Below are 19495 nucleotides of genomic sequence, written 5' to 3' on the forward strand. Positions count from 1 at the left end.
TCCTGGCCTCATTTGAGGCTGTTCTTTGAGGGACACAAGGATTCTCCCCCACGAAGCCACGTTGTTTCTCCAGGTTGAGTCGGAGAGATGACTAAAGCTGTGTGGTGCACTAATTGAAAACGATTTCTGTTCAGTTTCAGCCTTTTATGCTGAGTGTTTTAACAAGAAGATACAATTCAATGCTCATATCTGGACCAAATCAAAATTCCTTGGGATGTCGATTGGGGTGCACAACATAGGGCAGGGTAAGTCTCTGGGCATGGGGTAGACTAGAGTGTTAATAGAATTTTATTCTAATATGTGCTGGACCCTTGTCTAGTGAGGGGAAATGGCACCAAGAAAGCCAGACTGGATGTCATTGTTTGCATATAAGCATGTGTATTGGGGATGAGAACAGAGGTTGGAGGGTGCAAGATTGATTTTCCTTAAATTGAATGGAGTATCTTGGAGTATCCATCAATCAGACAATAAAGTCTTCTGGCCAGTTGACACTGCTCATCAGAGATTCTATCCCTTCTCTCCACAGGCTGCGTCTCGTGTCTAGATTATGATGAACATTATATTCTCACATTCCCCAATGGTTATGGAAGGCAAGTAGAGCTGTGTCCATTTCCTCTGATCAGCTGGCAGCAGAGCCTGCTGTTCCTTAAGCTATACCCCTCCTTTCTGTCCTCTGAACTGTCAGCCTTACCTGCACTTTTTTTTTGCAGGTCTATCCTCACAGTGCCCTGGGTGGAACTAGGCGGAGAATGCAATATCAATTGTTCCAAAACTGGTTATAGTGCAAATATCGTCTTCCACACTAAACCTTTCTATGGGGGCAAGAAGCACAGAATTACTGCTGAGATTTTGTAGGTATTTTCCTTTTCTGCTTCAGTTCTCTTTTGCTTCTGAAATATTTTTGTCTTGAACTATAACTTTTATTAGGAATTGACTGTTTTAATGGTTTTGTTTGTAAACTTGTTTCACATCCTGTATGTTCTGTCTCTTCCTGAAAACCCATATCAGAAGGAGACCTAAAATCTGGGTTCAGAACAGAAGTCATTCATTAATGGGATTTCCTTCCTAGGAGCCTGAGAGGAGTCTTTCCAGATCGCCCAGCTAATGCAGATCATGGATTCCTGACTCAACTGGAGCATGGGCTAGTCTGTACCGTAGACCCTGTGATTCTCACTGCAATGTCTCCCAAATCCTCAGTCCTTTTTTCTGTGCCTTTGCTAGGGAAAAACAGTAAGCATCACATCTTGGCTTGGTTTCATATAGAGTCAGATGAAGACAACTGTGCTGTCTTGGTAACAGTCAGTTGATCTGCCTGGAAGAAGAAAATCTGCAGGACCTTTGTCTTCCCTGAGAGGCTTTGTTGGGAACAGTGTTGCAGATGGAAGATACATGACTGATTAACCAGTTTTCCAGGGAAATAGTTGGGATGACATAATTGGCATCCAAAAAAATCTTGAGCGGGAAGGACCATGAACACATGATGAAGTTTACTAAAGATCAGTGTAAAGTCTAAAAAATTACTGCAATCAGAGAGTATGGGCAGAGCTCAGAGCAGCACAGGTCACCGCTAGAGTGCGTCTGCACCCCCACAGTAGCAGGTGATGGAAATCGATATGGGGGGCCTGCTTCTCAGTGTTCCTTTCAGGTAACCAGCACCAATAAGAGCTGCTAGCTCAGCAGAATCTTCTGCCAGTCATAGCCATATATAGCAGAAAGACTGTCCTCAGAATTGGGAACTGAAAGAGCGCTTAGTAGACTCTTCAAATAAGGGATTTGAGCATGAGATGAAGGATTGTACTAGCTGAGTGGCTGTCAAGTTTTTGGTTTCTGGACTCCTTTACACTTAAAAATTATTAAGAGCCCCAAAGTGCTTTTGTCCTACATCAGATAATATCCATTGATATTTCTTATATTAGAAATTAAGACAAGATTTTTTTTTTTTAAGCTTTTTATTTATTTGACAGAGACAGGAACACAAGCAGGGGGAGTGGGAGAGGAAGAAGCAGGCCTCCCGCCAAGCAGGGAGCCCGATGCGGGGCTCGATCCCAGGACCCGGAGCCAGAGGCAGATGTTTAATGACTGAGCCACCCAGGTGCCCCAAGATTTTAAAATATTTATAAATAGGGGCACCTGGGTAGCTTCATTGGTTAAACGTCCGACTCTTGATTTTGTCATGATCTCAGGGTTGTGGGATTAAGCCCCACATCAGGCTCTGTGCTCAGTGTGGAGTCTGCTTAAGATTTTCTTTCCTGGGCGCTTGGGTGGCTCAGATGGTTAAGCGTCTGCCTTCGGCTCAGGTCATGATCCCAGAGTCCTGGGTTCGAGTTCCACATCGGGCTCCCTGCTCAGTGGGGAGCCTGCTTCTCCCTCTGCCTCTCTCTCTCTCTCTGTCTTATGAATAAATAAAATCTTCAAAAAAAAAATTTTCTTTCCCTCCGCTCCTCCCCGTTTGCACACACACGTTCATTCTTAAATAAATCTTCAAAATATTCATTTACAAATGACAACAATAGCATTTTTATGAAAAAGAAACTTTTCCAAAACTTGCCTTTAAAACATTTGTGAGAGGAGAGACATAGTACATTTTCTGAATTTTGTAAATCTCTGATAAAATTAATAGAAGACAGTTGGATTCTCCTACTACTTGTCAGTCTCTTATGTAGCCTCTGGGAAACACTGTACACTTGTGGGAAAATGAGGGTGAAAAAGGCAAGTAATGTCTTAATATGATGAAAATAGTTTGACCTGAGTGTCTTGGGAACCCTCAGGAGTCCCCACCACACTTTGAGAAGCACTGCACAATGACTTTGTAAACGTGGGATTCTACCATTTTTCTTCCCCATTGTCCCCTTCTCCTAAAGCCCCTAAATCATAGAGGAAACTTGTTTCAGTCCATGACAGCTTGCATCCTACCCTGTGTATTTTTCTATTTGACCTCTTTTATAGCCTCCTCTTATGTTTATGCCTTACCCTTCCTAACCTGTTCTTTGCTGTGATGCTTAACTTCCCAAATTTCATACCTGCCATACATACCATTGTCATGTCCAAGTAGTAGAGGCCTGTTGGCATTTTTGAGGAAAGGATCCTTCCTCAGGAAAAGAGGTCAAACTGTTTGACCTTAGAACCTCAGGATACTTGCTCAGGATGAAGAGCCTGGTCTCCAGTGTTAAGTGAGACCTTATCTGACCTTCATTTCAACACTTTTGCCCTTGATCTCCATTGCTTACCTTAACTCCCCATAGCACTTACCACCCAAAATCTCAGTGGTGAGTTCTCCACAACTAGGCTGCGAACAGCTTGAGGTTAGGGACCATCCCTCATCTTTTGTGGCCCCAGTACCCCCAGCACAGGGCTCTCTTGCTCCTCTCCTATCCCCTATTCATGGGATCTTGAGTTCTAAATTAGCATCTTGTTTCGGGACCTCATTCTTAAGAGTTGGCTCAGGGAAATCCAGTTCCACTAAGCTGCTTTTACCCCGAGACTTCACAGTTGCTCTTCCATGTTCTTCTCCGACCAGATTCTTTGGTAGTTATCAACTTAAGACTAACAGAAATGTTTCCTTTTCTATTTAGTTCTCCAAATGACAAGAAGTCTTTTTGCTCAGTTGAAGGGGAATGGAATGGTGTAATGTATGCAAAATATGCAACAGGGGTAAGAAGCTATATTTTACACTTATTTTAGGCTACATTAAATTGTAGCCTTTCATCCAGAAATTTAAACACCAAGGCCAACTCTAATGCCATCTCTTCAGGGAAATCCTCTTCTTTCCCCCACCTCTTCCTCAGTAGAACAGTGAGTTTTATTTTCCCCTCTCCTCTCAGAACACTCAGTATATGTAAAAAATAATAATAATGCTTGGCATATAGTAAATATCCAGTAAATGACAGCTATATCATTAGAATGGGTGGTATGTTTATAAAATTAAGTGCTAAACTAATTTGTATATACAACTTAATTTTTTATAAGAAATGTATTGAGTGCCTGGCACCATGGATACAGAAATGAGTAAGATAGTCCTTGACCTCAAGAAACTTGCAAACAGTACCTAATTAAAGTAGGAGGAAGGTGGTATGGGATTAACGGGAGGAGCCAACAAACTGGATTTTGGACTTGGAGAATTTGAAATGTAAAAAGCACTTCAGCATTTAACATTAGAATGAGTTGTTTATGGGTCTGATTTCCTAAGAGATTAATATTGAGCATATAGCACATAGCCACATAAAACCTCTGTTGAGCTTCTACCAAGACTTAAGATACACCACTATATTTTAAGCTGAAGGTAGCAATATGAAACTCACTGTCTATACATCCTATTCCTGTGTGGGATTTGACTATTAAATCTGTTAAACGTTTCTGGGAAGAGTTGACTTTTCCTCCCAGAACAGTTTGAACAATAAAACATCTACCTACCTCTTATTTTCTAGGAAAATGCAGTTTTTATAGATACCAAGAAGTTGCCTATAATTAAGAAGAAAGTGAGGAAGTTGGAAGATCAGAACGAGTATGAATCCCGCTGGTAAGAGGACTTTGCTAGAGCTGTTGTGGCGATGTCCTTGCTAATGGCTAGGCAAAGGCAGGGCTGGGTTTTGGAGACACAATAGCAGAGTATAACAGAGCACAGACTAATTCTGAATACCTGGGTTCATATGGAGCTCCACCACTTACTAGCTTTTTAACCATGACTGTAAGCTAGCCTCTCCTTGCCTTCTTTCCTAAAATGGGAACCTCAGAGTTGATGTGAGGACTTACACGTAGTATATATATGATGCTTGGGATATAATAAATATTGTATGCAGACTTATCACCATCTTCGTGGTTTATAAGAGAAGGCAGTGAGGTTCCCAAAAGACCCTCAGGTCTTTTGTTGCAAAAAATTTTTTAAAAAATATTTCATCCCTAAGTATTTCAGTATATGTATCTCTAAAGTGACTTAAAAACCACTAGCCACAATATCACACTTTGAAAAACAAATCCTTGGGGCACCTGGGTGGCTCAGTCGTTAAGTGTCTGCCTTCAGCTCAGGGCAGGATCCCAGGGTCCTGGGATCGAGCCCCACATCAGGCTCTCTGCTCAGCGGAAGCCTGCTTTTCCCTCTCCCACTCCCCCTGCTTGTCTTGTTCCTTCTCTCGCTGTTTCAAATAAATAAAATCTTAAAAAAAAAAAATCCTTAATATCATCAAATACCTAGTTGGTATTCAATTTTCCAATGGTTTCAAACATACTTTTTTCCTTTCCCATTTGCCACAATAAAATCAGAATCTGTCAGTGGTATGAGAATCACACACTGAAGTTCTTTGTTTAGCATATTAGTCCATTTCTTAAGTGAAGGAAGAGGATCTTACAAATCATTACCCAGCTGTTGTCTCTAAACTTAACAGTCTGCTTGACTGGACTGCCTGCTCGTATTTCTAAGTGGAAATCTATAGAAATTTGTGCTCTGCTCCTCACCACAGGGGGATCTTAAGCATGGCCACTTCTCTGGTCCCTAGGTGTCTTCCCTTGTACAGTGACGCTAGACTTACCTAGTTATCTTCCAGGCCTTGAGAAGAAGCCACATCTCTTACCCACTTAAGTCTCTGCAGTTTACCTCTTGACCCTTATTCTCTTGGTTCAGACTGTTTCTCCAGATTTCATTTTTCAAGGGAGTTGGCACTTCTTTCCCCTGATCTAACCCTTTTGGTTTATAATAAAGGAAATTCACACCCTAGAAAGGTGAACTGATGAACCCCCAAAGTTGCATAGCTAGCTAGAGGTAGAGCCAAAACTAAAATCCCAGATTTCAGTTCTGTTCTTTCTCTGTTGTCTGTACCATATATCTAGTTTTCTGCCCATCCTTTATTTTCTTCTTTTGACACTAGCGGTGGAATCTTCTGAGTCCATTTCTCTGTTCTTTATTCCAGTGCCTTGGTACCGCTTTAAGGAGATGCAGTCTGTGAACTACACTTAAAGCCGTTTGACTTACACTCTCATTATGCTATATTCAGTCAGGCTCTAGACTTTCAGTCTCAAGTTTGCTAACTCCTCTGTCTAGCTAGTATTCAGTGTCTTGACTTCTTTTCTTTAGCCTTTGGAAGGATGTCACTTTCAACTTAAAAATCAGAGACATTGATGCAGCAACCGAAGCCAAGCATAGACTTGAAGAAAGACAAAGAGCAGAAGCTCGGGAAAGGAAGGAGAAGGAAATTCAATGGGAGACAAGGGTAAGTTTTATTGGGGAGCCAGCCCCAACCTACCAGCTGCTATTCCCCCTGAACCCTGAGCTGTAAGTCATTCATTCATTTCAGTGAATGCTGAAGTAGTGAACCACTTTTAAATAAGCATAGTGATGAACAGGGTGAGCCCTGGTCCCTTCCTGAAACTCACTTTAGTGTAATGAGGGGGAGAAGACCGAATAATAAAAAGTATGGTATTATTTGTAGACATACAGAGCAAGTGAGTAACTGAATTCTCCCCCTTTCTTTTACAGTTATTTCATGAAGATGGAGAATGTTGGGTTTATGATGAACCATTACTGAAACGTCTTGGTGCTGCCAAGCATTAGGTTGGGAAATGCAAAGTTTACATCCGACGACCAGGGCAATAGGCATAATTAAGCAACAATCTTCCTTTGGGAGAACCTATTCACTCCCTTCTTATTGCAGTGGTTCCTATCTCAGGGATACTGGACTTTCTGATGCAGATGAACAATTAAAGCGAGAAAAGCTTCCCTTTTTTCCTTTTCTGTGGCAGTTACAATTTTGACTTCAGTCCTGAGAAAAACTTCAGGTTTTGAAAACGAGATGTCTGCTTTTTCCCCCAAACCCCATGCTTTTTGAAAAGCATTTATAAATCCCGGTCTTAAACCTTGCACACTTAGTACGGCTGTTAAGATATACTTCCACACACACACACACACACACACACACACACATATATATATACACACACACATATATATATACATATAGACTTGATGCCAGATTTTTCATAAATACTCCATCTACTGTAAATATTGGTTCCTCTTAGTTGTTTTAGAAACTTAGTGCAATGTATTAAAATCAAGTGTTAGGAAATTTCATGCCCTCACCTATGACAACTTTTGTTTTGGAATTGGACTATTAAATTGTATCTAACTCTGGACTATATTTAATTATACTCAGTGCTTCTTAAGGCTTCATAAAGTAATTTTTCCAAATTTTTTTAAACGTGTTTCTTTTATTATCTGGCAACCTTGAATCCAGGAGCTAAGTCGCTTTACACAAGGACTCTCCTAAAACAATGAAGGGTCCATCCTTTTTCTCCACCCTCTCTTATACTCTGTGTTCTATGTTTAGCCCCCCGCCATGCTATTCCATTCTCCAGAGTTCCTTGAACTCTCATACAGCACACGTAGGGCTCCCAACATTTTATCCAAAAATATTTTATTGCCTCTCTAGGTTTAGGGAGAGGATTTTAGATCCCACCCCACACTGAAAAAAGAATGCCACAGCAGCAAATGGCTCATTCTGAAGGGCATTACAGAACTATCTTTATTTAAAAGTACATCTCACACACACGTGCGCGCACACACACACACACGCGCGTGCGTATTAGCACCTAGCATGTAGGCACTAAGACTTCGGCTACATAGGGCCTCTCAAGGTTCTTCATGTGGGAGAACAGGCTTCTCAGACTGCTCCTGCGAACTTTTTGGTCACTTGGCACACCCTGCTCTTTCTGTCATCTGCCAACTACTACAGTAACCCTTGGTTTGTTAGTCACAATGTGGGGGGTAGGAGGAGTATAAATCAAATTCTGTGATAGCAGTGCAAAAATTCTACGGCACTCGTAGTAGTGTAACTTCATAAAACACAAACACGTTTTTAAATACACAATGCTTCAGGCCGACGAGACTGCAGTTTATTTGACTATTTTATGGTAGGGGAGAAGGTTAAGTGTGGATGTGAAAGCCCTGATATCAGTAATGGGGATGGTAGAGTCTACCAGTAGAGGAGAGGATGGCAAGTAGGTCAGCTGCATCGCTTCACAAGAAGAGTTTGAATCCTCACCAGAAGGGGAACCATCCTCTTCTAGCTCATACTTTCCAAATCCAACAACCTGAAAGAAGCCAAAGACTTGAGGTGATAAATATGCTGAGCAGATAGGGGTAAAGACCTGTTAGAATTTCTAGTCCCAATCCAAACTGAGGGAGTGGTAACTAGACTAAATGACTGCTCTGGAAAGGACAGAGCTACAGCTTAGCTCACTCATACTCACGTGAACACTGAGCATTTTACTTCCTGGTCCTCTGTGAGCCTTGAACCAGTCGACTAGGTCGGATTTGGAGAATGACTTCAGTGCTTCAATCTTACAGGGGGAAGGGAAGACAGGAAAAAAAGAAAGCTATAAAAGACAAGCAGTGCATTTTCTAAAAAGGTCATTATTAAATACACACCCTAGGCAGATCTCTTTGGTTCTGCTTAGCACTTGAGCATATTTTATTCTTCCAGGTTTCAGGTTGCCCGAAGGATGAAAATAAGCCTCTGTGACACACCTTTGTGTGTTTCATAGCAATAAGTTAACCCTGGCAAATAAGAAAGGGCAGCAGCTGTAATTACAGCTGAGTAGTACACACGGAGCCAAAACCCACCATCACCTTGGTGTCACACTTCAGGTACATGCTAAGGGATACTCTGGCCTGAGAAAATACAGTAACAATTGAAACATGAAGTTTGTCTTCTAATAGGAAAACTGGAGCACCTTAAGAGCTGGGCTGAAACCTCTTGTTAAATGACCCTTTTGCTTCAGTGTCCTTTTGTTAATTCACCACATAGGGTTATATTATCAAAGAGTGTTAGACTGCAGGTCCCAGAGCTCTTTTTGTAGGTTTTATTACTTTGGGCTAAAAGCGGTCAAAAAGACCTAACACCCAGAATTAATAAAGCTGGAATTCCATAAAGACCAGAAGTTCTCAATTTTCTTTAAATAGCAGAAACCTTTTTTCCTCCACAAATCCTGTACTGAGTCTCAATATAAATACAAAATATAAAAGTTATGTTACACAAAAACAATACCAATACAAAAATGGATCAGCTCTCTTCCACATAGTATTGATTTGCTTGGGATTGTGACTCATAAAATCAGGAGTCCTGGTCAGGGCTCTGATACTCAAAACTGTGTTACTACTACCTCATGGGCAAGGCGGTCAAAGAGATACTGCTGTGTCACCACTTCGTTCCAGTTCCTATCCACCTCCTCCCCAAGGTGGGTATCCTCGCATTCCTTCAGCTTGATCAGAGCTGTGACCTATTCCACCAAAGAGAGAGACACCCTCAGGTATAGCATCACACCAGTTGCCCTAGAACACACTTGACCCTATGCGGTCTGGTTTGTGACAGACCTGCTATGATCCCTTCACTTGGGACCTGCCAGCAGGATGGGGAGGGATGAAGCTAGGAAGACATTTTGGTCACGTTAAGGTGGGGCTACAAAACTCAAAAACTGGCCAAAGGAACAAAAGACCAGGCCAGCATACTCACCTGGGTGTTGAATGCTTCCTCGGTGAGGTTCTCGATCTTCTCTTCAAAGCTAGAAAGAAATTCTTCTATCTTCTTATCAACAACTTCAGAACTGAAACAAAACATCTTCAATTAAAAGTCGGCAGAGGGCAGCAGTTCTTTCTGCCCAGGGTTCCTGTCCCCATGCTTTAATAAAACCATTTTGCACCAAAAAAAGGCAGAAACCTGGTCTCAAGCAGAACGCAAAGAAGAAAAAGAGCTAAGGCATGTTTCTAAGAAAGAGACTGAAGTGTTTTCTTCCAGGCCTCAGTACTCTTCCCCTGAGCTGAGTGAGAGGAGAGAACAGAAAAGGACCCAACCCCTGACTCTAGCCCAACTTCCTGATACCCTCAACACAGAAGCAATGACAACGCATGCTTGACCACTCCAAAGCTGAGGACCAACAAGGCTTGTACCCTGGTTCTTGCATAAATGCCAGGTTAGGCATCTCTGCTTTTCTTGTCCTCAGGCCTGCCTGGAGAGAGGATAACACCAGCAAGCCCTGCACAGTGACCACAGGACACCAAAGGACTTAAGCCCTCTAGGACCACTGGAACCATTACTGATCTGTCCTGGATCAAGCCATCTATGACCCACCCTCCATCTCCACCTCCTTCTCACACACTCACACACACACACACACACACACACACACACCTGGATCAAGCCATCTATGACCCACCCTCCATCTCCACCTCCTTCACACACACACACACACACACACACACACACACACACACACACACACCTGGATCAAGCCATCTATGACCCACCCTCCATCTCCACCTCCTTCACACACACACACACACACACACACACACACACACACACACACCTGGATCAAGCCATCTATGACCCACCATCTCCACCTCCTTCACACACACACACCTGGATCAAGCCATCTATGACCCACCCTCCATCTCCACCTCCTTCACACACACACACACACACACACACACGCCCCCCCAAGCTGTGTGACTAAGGGAAGCAAACCCTATTGGGTCAGAGTTGCCTGACGTTTAAGGAAGCACCTACAACCCCCACTCTCCAGGCCAAGAATAGTAAATAGTTGGGCCCATCTACTCACTTGTATTTAGTTGCCTGAGTCCCCACGGTGACAGAGAATCCTAGAATCCCAGATGTGTTCCTACAGGTAGGGTAAACATGGTACCTACAGCCAGAATGAAAAGTTCTGTGAACTCAGGTAGTCCCCAGGGCCCTGCCCTCAGAAACTACAGGTGAGTGGGAAGGGTTTCAGCACATCCTGATTGGACCTGGAGGTCCTGAAAGAAAATCCACAAATGTGTATGCATCTACTTCATTCTCAGGTTAGGGTTTCCGCCCCTCTCCTGAACTGAGGACTACACACTAGCTTTTTTCCTTGCTTATCTTTGGAACTTGACCGAACTAAAAACCTGATCATAGTCCAAGATGCAGATTCTAGAAATTTTGACCGGTCAGTATGACTCTAAAGCATGGAAGGACCAGCGAGCTCTGAGAGGCTGCTCAGTCAGGATATCTGATAAAACTCAGCCTGCAAAGTAAGCCCCAGACCTTTATTTGAGCTCAGTGCTCTTTGCCAGCAGACTTACCCAAGGGTCTGCTTGGTTCGAAGGAAGTCAAAACAAGGCTCTTCCATGTGCATCTGTAATTCAACATACTACCCATCAGCCCAACTCCTCCCAGCAGAGAAACCTCCATTTCTAACCCCCAAGTGTTCCACATAACCCCAAAGTCCAGCCTCCCTTACTGCCTTCTTCCTAAATTGCCCAGGTGCCCTGTCCATGTTCACACCGGGTGAGAATACTAAAAACCATCTCACCTACCCAACAGGCCTCTGACCCCTCCCAAGTCCCTAGCTCCCAGGCAGAAAGGCCAGTCCTCATAGTGGGTCAAGGGCTCCTGAACACATCAACTCTCCTTTATTACAACTTACCACAAGCAGCTCCATAAGAGTGTATTCTTTCAGACTCCTGGCACCTGACTGAAAGGAGAGGTTGGTCAGACCAACTGAAAATCCAATGGCTTATGGGACTTTTTAAGGATTCTTGGCAACCATTTATTCAGGTATCCATCCCATTCTTCTCTTCCCCCAAGAGAGCTGATCACACCCTCTATTGCCATACTTTGAACAATTTTGTTGATGCATCTGCCTTCCCACTTAGACTGCCTGTGAGGACAGAAATCACACTTGATCATTTGTATTCCTGGCCCTTGCACAGGACTGCAGGCCAACATGGAGGTGAGTCTAATAATACCCAACCTGTCAGCTCCTGCCCAAAGGACCCAAAGAACAAAACCTAAAGTCAAGTATTTGCAGTTCAAGGTCCTAAGGAGAAGAGCAGGAAATATTTGGGATCAATGAAGGGTATCTGGACTGATTCCTCAGACAGAAAGGGTATGAATAGAAGCTTCTAAGGCCACACACACGGACCCAAACCAGTCAACAAGAGAAATACCTAAGAGGCAGATACCACACTTGGGAGACCACATCTTGGCTCTCCTGGAGAGTAGCAAAATAATGCAGTTAGAATGAAAGAGCAGGAGGCCAACAAGCAAGGATGCTGCTAGTACATCCCACAGTCAGGCTCTTACAGGCTCCTCTAACAGACTCATTTCTGTTCCTTCCTACTTCACTAGAGGAGGAGGCTAAAAGCCTGTGTGCCCCCCTGAGGGGCACTAAAGTCAGACAAGGAAATATCCTGTTCAAAATGCTCTCTGGGAGGAAGGAAGTGGTTCCCTTAAGAAAACTTGTTTTAGAAGCTAGTGCTAAGAGGTAATGGATAGGAAGCACCTCAACAGACAAGGTCTTACAGCATGAAATCTCACCTACAACAGGAAAAGTACTACAGATTTTGAGTAGCAGAAACACTGGAAATGTGGACAGGGCTAAGCAGGCCAGGCCGTATCATTTATGAACTTTGGGGCCTAGTAGTCATTTCAGCTTCAAATAAGCTGAGAACAGGGCGCCTAGGTGGTTCAAGTTGGTTAAGCATCTGCCTTTGGCTCAGGTCGCGATCCCAGAGTCCTGGGATCGAGTCCTAATATCGTGCTCCCTGCTCAGCAGGGAGTCTGCTTCTCCCTCTCCCTCTGCCCCACCCCCCTGCTCGTGCACTCTTTCTCTCTTAAATAAATATAAAAAAAAAATCTTAAAAAAAATAAGCTGAGAACCTGGATGAAAGCCAACAAACTAGGTAACTATAGCCAGAGGGAGAGAGGCTCCACAGACAAGCTAGGTCTCTCCTATGAAAGACTTAGGTCCAAGGCCAGAAACAATAAAAGGACAATAAAAGGTAAGAGACAGTAAGGCCTGCCCAAAGCCCAGAACAGGAGGATCTTCACAGGGCCTGACAGAGAAGTGACTTCCTCATGCAGGATACCCAGGAACCATAGCAGCACCTCATTATAGGAGCCCCAGAGTTTAGGAAGTCTGAGGTCAGTCTAGACAGGCACAGGTCCCCATTGTCCTAGAAGTAGATGGGACTAACCACAAGCTATGGGCCAAGAGAGATTGTTGCAAAGCTCTTCCTTATTTTAAGCCCCACCCCATCTTTCTAGAATGGTGTGCAAAGAACACAGGATCTGAGGACACAGAATAGATTCAAGCCCCAATTAGTATGACCTCAGGCAAGTAAGGGACTCTGGACCTCAGATTCACCATCAAAACAGAGGTGATAAATCCTTTATCTCAGATGCTTTGAAACTTTTAATTATGATTCTGGTAGTCATTCTGTTTGCTAAATATTGACTGCTTGGCTATGTTTACTTTTGTCTCTTTTTCAAAACTGTCTTTTTAACAAATGTCCTCCTGCTACTTGGGGTTTTGTCAGGGGAACACGTAGGAACTTCCAACCACTCTTCAGTCTCTGTCCCTCTGGACTAGTAGTTGAATGATTCAATGAAGCCCTATGATTGAAAAAGGACCCATTTCACTAACCGGAGCAATTTTTTATTTTTTTAAGATTATTTATTTATTTATTTGACAGAGAGAGACACAGCAAGAGAGGGAACACAAGCAGGGGAGAGTGGGAGAGGGAGAAGCAGGCTTCCCGCGGAGCAGGGAGCCCGATGCGGGGCTCGATCCCAGGACCCTGGTACCATGACCCGAGCCAAAGGCAGATGCCTAAACGACTGAGCCACCCAGGTGCCCCTAACATGAGCAATTTTTAAATGCAATTGCTTCACGAGGACAAATGACCCTAAGGATAAAAACTACAAAGGCAACTGCAAAAGGGCCTTGAAAGTCATAGGGTCACTACTCGCAGGTACTTTGGACCTTCCACCAGGTTTTAGTGCCCTAAAGGTACTTAGCCATGAGGATGGCTGTGTGTAAAGGGGCTGTAAACTGACCTGGTAGTACACAGTGACTTCAGAGTTGGCATCACCCTTGTTCAGAGCTCTCACTTTGCACAGATGGTGGCCACTAGGCAGCTCTACCACCTGGAACTGCACAGGCATCTCCTGGTCCAGAGGCCTGAAGTTCAGCTTGCTACAAAAGAATGAGTATGGGTCACTGAGCAGTGCCTTTATCCTCTTGCCCCCACCCACAAACTACTGTGAAGAGGAGGTCAGGCCATCCACAGTCCCTTCTGAATTACTTTGTTTATATGACCAGCCTCAAAAAACCCTACCACAAGGAGCATCATCCATTGTGGATTTAGTAATAACTGAGCTGTGTGTGGCTCAAGGCCCTCCTGCTGGTAGGAATATACAACTCCTACAGAAAAAACTCAAACCAATACTCACTCAACAACATATTTCAGGAAATCCATTGATTCCTAGGAGGCAAAAGAGAAAAAAATAACTATAGCAGGCTCTCTTGACATTAATTTCATCCAGAACCAACTAATACCAATATTCTAATTCTTTAAGAAGCCCTGGATAGCATGAAGAAAGCAGATACAGTCTGTCAATGACATTGATTATGACTGTTGAAAATTAAGGGGCTCTCAACAGCTTCTCTGTTCTCCCATTGGCATTCTGTTCACCTGTACGTGTGACACACTCAAACTTAACTGTTCGGCTCAGCCCACTAGGCTGTGTCCTCTATGACACTTGTGACTGTGTTTTCAAAACCTCGGTCTATAAATATAGAACGGGGCATAGAGAGAGCACTAGAACAACACTTAACACTCAGTGAATGCATCCTCTCCCCTCTCAAGACTGCTGTTTTCTTACCTATAAAATAGGGGATAAAAGCAGGGGTCCGCTCATCTCTTACAGTGGTTTCTACCTGGAGCAATTCACGGTACTAAGTCCTCTGGACCAAAAGGACCCCTGTCCGGTAACTCCCACTGTGCTCAGAAAAGCAGGCAGCTATCCTGCTCCTATGTGGGTTGAAGCTTTTAAACTTCTTTCTGTGGGGAGGAAAGAAACTAAGGCTGGTTTGGGGGTTGGGGAATAAAGACAGCGAGGAAGTGGAGAGGAGAGAACAGCCAGTCTCAAGAATGGCCGGTATATATTCCATCAAAGGGCCAGTCCTGAGAAACTGGGAAGCCATGAAGGAAGGAAGATGGTCAACAGCCAAGTAATTTAGGGAGAGTCCCAAACAAGCATTCTTAGCTGGAAAAGGCCTTAAAGATCCACAGACCTATCCCACTCAGTATATATCAGAACAAACTCCTCATATCCCCCAAACCTATTTTTCCTACTCCTCCACCAACCCACTGGTTCAAGCAAGAAATCCAGGCAACATTTTAAACCCCTCCCTCCTCTAACACCCCCACATCCAATTAGTCACTGAGTTTTGGCCATTCTCTACCTCACTATTTCTCTTTCATTTACTTTGCCTAACCTCAGCTTCATCATTTTTTGCTTCAACATGTGTGTGTGTGGTAAAAGCACATAACAAAGTTCAGTAACTTAACCATTTTTAAGTGTACAGTTCTGTAGTGTTAAGTATATTTACAATGTTGTAAAACGGAACTCCAGAATTTCCTCACCTTACAAAACAAACTCTATACCCATAAAACTCCCCCTTTTTTCCATCTTCCCAACCCTTGGTAACCACGATTCCACTTTCTGTTCTATGACTTTGACTACTCTGGATACTTTATATACTCTGGAGTCGTGTCAACTCTTATAAAAGCCTCATAACTGGTCCCTGCATCTTAACAACAAATCCCTTTTTAGATGTTTCATGGATTTTCCATTTACTACAGGATAAAGCCCAAGCTCCCTAACTTGACACACAACCTTGATATACAAGTTCTGCCAAAGTGTGTGTGTGTGTGTGTGTGTGTGTGTGTACATCCTTCACCACACCCCAAAGCTCCCACTTTAATCTCTAAACTGTTGTTTCCACACACAGTCTTCAACAAATAACCAATACCGTATATTTACCAAATCCATTTCACCCAAAGCCCTGGCCATTATCAGCAGTCTTCTCATTAAGAAAGTCTTGCCCAGCATCAGAATGGTCGTGATACGTCAAAACTACAGAGCCTCCCTTTTTGGAGAACTAATGCAATTCCAGAGCCCAAAACAGCATTCAGACCTAGCCAAGAGTAACAGAGCACCTCACACTCACTGTGCTTGTGACATTTCCTTGTACCAGGCCTTCAACAAAGAGCTGGGATTTGAACTCCTTGACAAAGCTCAGCAGAGACTCAAGGGAAAGGCCATCCATCAAAGCCCGGTACTTGTCAATCATAGACCAACGGGCATATTCCAGGATTAAAAGCCGCACATCTCTATTCAGAGGGCAGAAAAAAAAACAGTTTCATCATTTTGAAATGAATCTTAAGGTAAAAAAAGGTTCGGTTAAGTTTCTATGGATGATGTGTTTCTAAAGAGACATAATTTCTATCATAACTTAAGATGGGAGAAACAATGTCATAATCACCAAAAAGCATTTAAAATTACATATACAAAATTATACATAGATTTGCTCACTGGTACAACTCACTTATCTGTCTCAATTGCAAAATAAAATGTTTCATATTAGTTGCCAGATAAGTCACACACCAATTTAGAATTATTACTATTTTTATTTGAAATCTCGTTAACATTTTATTAATTACTAGAGGCCAGCATTATGGGAATCTATTATTGCAGTGACAACATAGTGTACATAGTGGCTCTAGGCCAGAATCAGACTAACCCCTATTCCTCATTCCCCCGCCACTCCTCGCCAACCCCCACTTCCCCTCCCTCCTCACACTAAACTATTTGAATTTGGCAAGTTACTTAACATCTGTGACTCAATTTCCTCATTTGTAAAACAAGGGAAATAGTAATGGCTACCATTATAGGGTTTTGGAAAGAATTAAATAAATATATAAATATAAACGTTTTGTATCTAGCAAATAACAAATCTTCAATAGGTGTATTAGTCTACCACATTTTAATTAAGTAGTATTCAGGAGTTACTGGATACACAGGGCTATTTTTCATCATATTGATTGATAGTTCCAGACAACTCTCCTTTCCAACTTATATTTGCTTATTAGTTTTTATAACTTTTTGTGACCAGATTATCAGTGATTACAGGTCTGACTCTTACTGCCAACTGCCCTGCTTTTGAATTTTGTTCATTTGTGGGCTCCTTGTAACTGTGTCAAAAGGGGGAGTGGAGGGATGGGGTAACTGAATGATGGACATTAAGAAGGGCATGTGATGTAATGAGCACTGGGTGTTATGTAAGACTGACGAATCACAGACCTGTACCTCTGAAACCAGTAATACATTATATGTTAATTAATTGAATTTAAATTAAAAAAAGTTAAAATAAAGAACTGGCCATGAAATAAACAAATAAATAAATAACCGTGTCAAAAGTAGGGCCTCCATATAAGATTGTGCTGTTTACCATTTCTAGATGTCCAGCAAGGAGGTCAAGCAGGGGCTTGCAAGCCATATGCACAAAGGGCTGTGTCTGCTCAAAGGGAACTTTTTTTTCCCCTCCCACAAAGGCTCTACCTGCTGAAAGAGGGCACCCAAAAGGGGTACCTTTTCTGATTCACACAGAGGTACATCTAGGCTACCATTAGCCCTGGACAAAAGAACACGCTCTAATGAAAAGCTCAAGGGGTTATGAGCAGAGGGTTTAAGCATTATTATACAGACTGTCAGAAGCCTTTTTGCTCTCCTCTGGAAACTTGGCTGAATTCTGGATAGTTGCAGTTGCCAGATAAGTGAAAGGTTAAGCAATTTGACTCAACTACCTCATCACAACACCCAATATACTAAAATCAGCAGTAAAGCAATTTTGAGCTATAACAAAGCCAGCACTTCTTTAACTGTTATTTACTTACAAACTTTGGAAAAAAACATCCTTGTTTACTTTTAGTCTCTAATTAAGTATAGTAAGTAGGCTTATTTTAGTCCTACTCAGACAGCTACTTAAGCTGGGTTTAGAAATCCTATAACCCAATGGATAGTCTCCTAAACCACAGCCAATTCTAATTTGTTTGAAAAATAGCACTGAAACTACAGTCTCATTCCCCACACCTAACCCCTACAAAGGCAAATACTTTCAGGCCTTCAAAATACAAGCTGATCCTATGTATACCCACTTGGCCAGAGTTTCAGGCTTGATAAGGATGTTAAAGTAGGTCTTCTTCAACTGCTCAGTTATCATTGTGAAGACAGCTGGTGTGGAACTGAACTCCGCTAAGTAGTCAATAATGAGCTGAAATAGTAGCTAAAAAGAAAAGAAAGAAGTAGAGAAGCTTTAAGTGAGAAGCTTAAAGCTACTTTAAGTAGAGAAGCATGAAATCCACTATTTTGGGGGCAGGGATAGGAGGGAATGCTTCCCATTGGTTTCTACCAGGGGCCTAGCTTGGGAATAGGTATTTGTAGGAATACTGGTGACTCAAAGGATCTTCAGGAGCTAAAATCCTCAATAACTGTGAAATGTGGAGCAATGATTCCTTTTTTTTTTTTTTTTAATTTTCATGGGTATTCTTAAACATTTTCTTCTTCCAAATAAACTTAATATTTTATTCAGCATCTCCACTGCCCCTAAATGTGACTTTAACTGGGAGGACATTACATTTATATATTAATTTTGGAAGTAATGACAACTTCCTATCAAGCTGTCCTATCCAGTGTTGGCTGCAGAGAAACTGAGGCTATATTGCAGGCATTGCTAGTAATTAGTGACTATGTTGCTCTTATGTGTGGCCCAAGTCACAATAGCTGTCACCGGCCAAGAAAACATGGTAACCCATGTTAATAAACATTTCTTTCTATGTATAGCAACCCATGCGTAAGCCTCTATACTTGGTGCTTTAGGGGCAACAAACATAAAATTTAAAGCTCTCTATGAGCAAAACAGAACACTTGTACTTACAGGTAGTTTGTGGTTGAATCCTTTCACTCGAATAATTAAACCATGTTCTCCAGCTACCAACTTATACTCTAGCTGGGCCACATCTGCTTCATAAGCTGGCTCCGCAAGGTTATGGGTAAGGATATTGACAAAGATATCAAAGAGGACCACACTGAGAATATAAAATGCAAACAGCACTATTAATTGGCAAGAAATAAACATGAACAAATGTGCTTTGGAGTAGGAAATTTCACTTTTAGAAAGACAACGATTACACTACTCCAGAATGTAGTTCAAAGGTAAATACAGCTTACCCACCACTCAAGTTTTGTAGGCACGTTACAGAACACCTACCTTCAGCAGTGCTTCCCAATCTTTGTCATGTTATGCATACATGTAAAATGTGAATGCTTATACTGAAAAATGGGGTAAGTGTAAAACGCATAAAAAGCAACTGGCCCAAAGGCTCTAGCCATCCCTGCAGCCCAGGTTTTCTGACTGACAAAAATCTGAGATAAGGGAGGCGGTTGATATATTTTTTCAAGTGATATTAATAAATACTAGTGCTGCCTGTCATTCTAAGGTGAGATTCCACAGTTTAAGCGGCAAAGGAAAGGAAGAAGTACGCTAACATTTCTTGAGCACCTCCTATGATTCAGGCATATTTTAGGCTCTGACCTCCCACAGTGCAGTTATCTATATAAAT

General features: G+C 42.4%; 2 protein-coding genes across 10 annotated transcripts in view; one reads left to right on the forward strand and one right to left on the reverse strand.

The window, feature by feature from the left end:
* The window catches only part of OSBPL9 (oxysterol binding protein like 9), a 176468-nt gene extending 169290 nt beyond the window's left edge, over window positions 1–7178 (forward strand). For all 7 annotated transcript variants that reach the window (XM_027610399.2, XM_027610410.2, XM_027610418.2 and 4 more), the window contains 7 exons: window positions 135–245; window positions 527–590; window positions 711–851; window positions 3573–3651; window positions 4425–4516; window positions 6065–6200; window positions 6467–7178. In XM_027610399.2, the coding sequence (XP_027466200.1) occupies window positions 135–245; window positions 527–590; window positions 711–851; window positions 3573–3651; window positions 4425–4516; window positions 6065–6200; window positions 6467–6541 (698 nt within the window). In that variant the 3' untranslated portion in view covers window positions 6542–7178. The remainder of the gene's footprint in view (window positions 1–134; window positions 246–526; window positions 591–710; window positions 852–3572; window positions 3652–4424; window positions 4517–6064; window positions 6201–6466) is intronic.
* Window positions 7179–7517: 339 nt separating this feature from the next.
* NRDC (nardilysin convertase) overlaps window positions 7518–19495 on the reverse strand; it is a 106106-nt gene continuing 94128 nt past the window's right edge. For 2 of the 3 annotated variants that reach the window (XM_027610387.2, XM_027610374.2), the window contains 12 exons: window positions 18811–18961; window positions 18032–18159; window positions 16045–16207; window positions 14262–14293; window positions 13866–14004; window positions 11452–11499; window positions 11108–11160; window positions 10603–10686; window positions 9498–9588; window positions 9148–9264; window positions 8236–8325; window positions 7518–8076 (listed from right to left, as the gene is read on the reverse strand). In XM_027610387.2, coding sequence (XP_027466188.2) covers window positions 7879–8076; window positions 8236–8325; window positions 9148–9264; window positions 9498–9588; window positions 10603–10686; window positions 11108–11160; window positions 11452–11499; window positions 13866–14004; window positions 14262–14293; window positions 16045–16207; window positions 18032–18159; window positions 18811–18961 — 1294 coding nt within the window. In that variant the 3' untranslated portion in view covers window positions 7518–7878. The remainder of the gene's footprint in view (window positions 8077–8235; window positions 8326–9147; window positions 9265–9497; window positions 9589–10602; window positions 10687–11107; window positions 11161–11451; window positions 11500–13865; window positions 14005–14261; window positions 14294–16044; window positions 16208–18031; window positions 18160–18810; window positions 18962–19495) is intronic. The other variant, XR_003522942.2, reaches the window with a different exon arrangement.

The sequence above is a fragment of the Zalophus californianus genome, chromosome 4 (genome assembly GCF_009762305.2).
Source record: "Zalophus californianus isolate mZalCal1 chromosome 4, mZalCal1.pri.v2, whole genome shotgun sequence".
NCBI lineage: Eukaryota > Metazoa > Chordata > Mammalia > Carnivora > Otariidae > Zalophus > Zalophus californianus.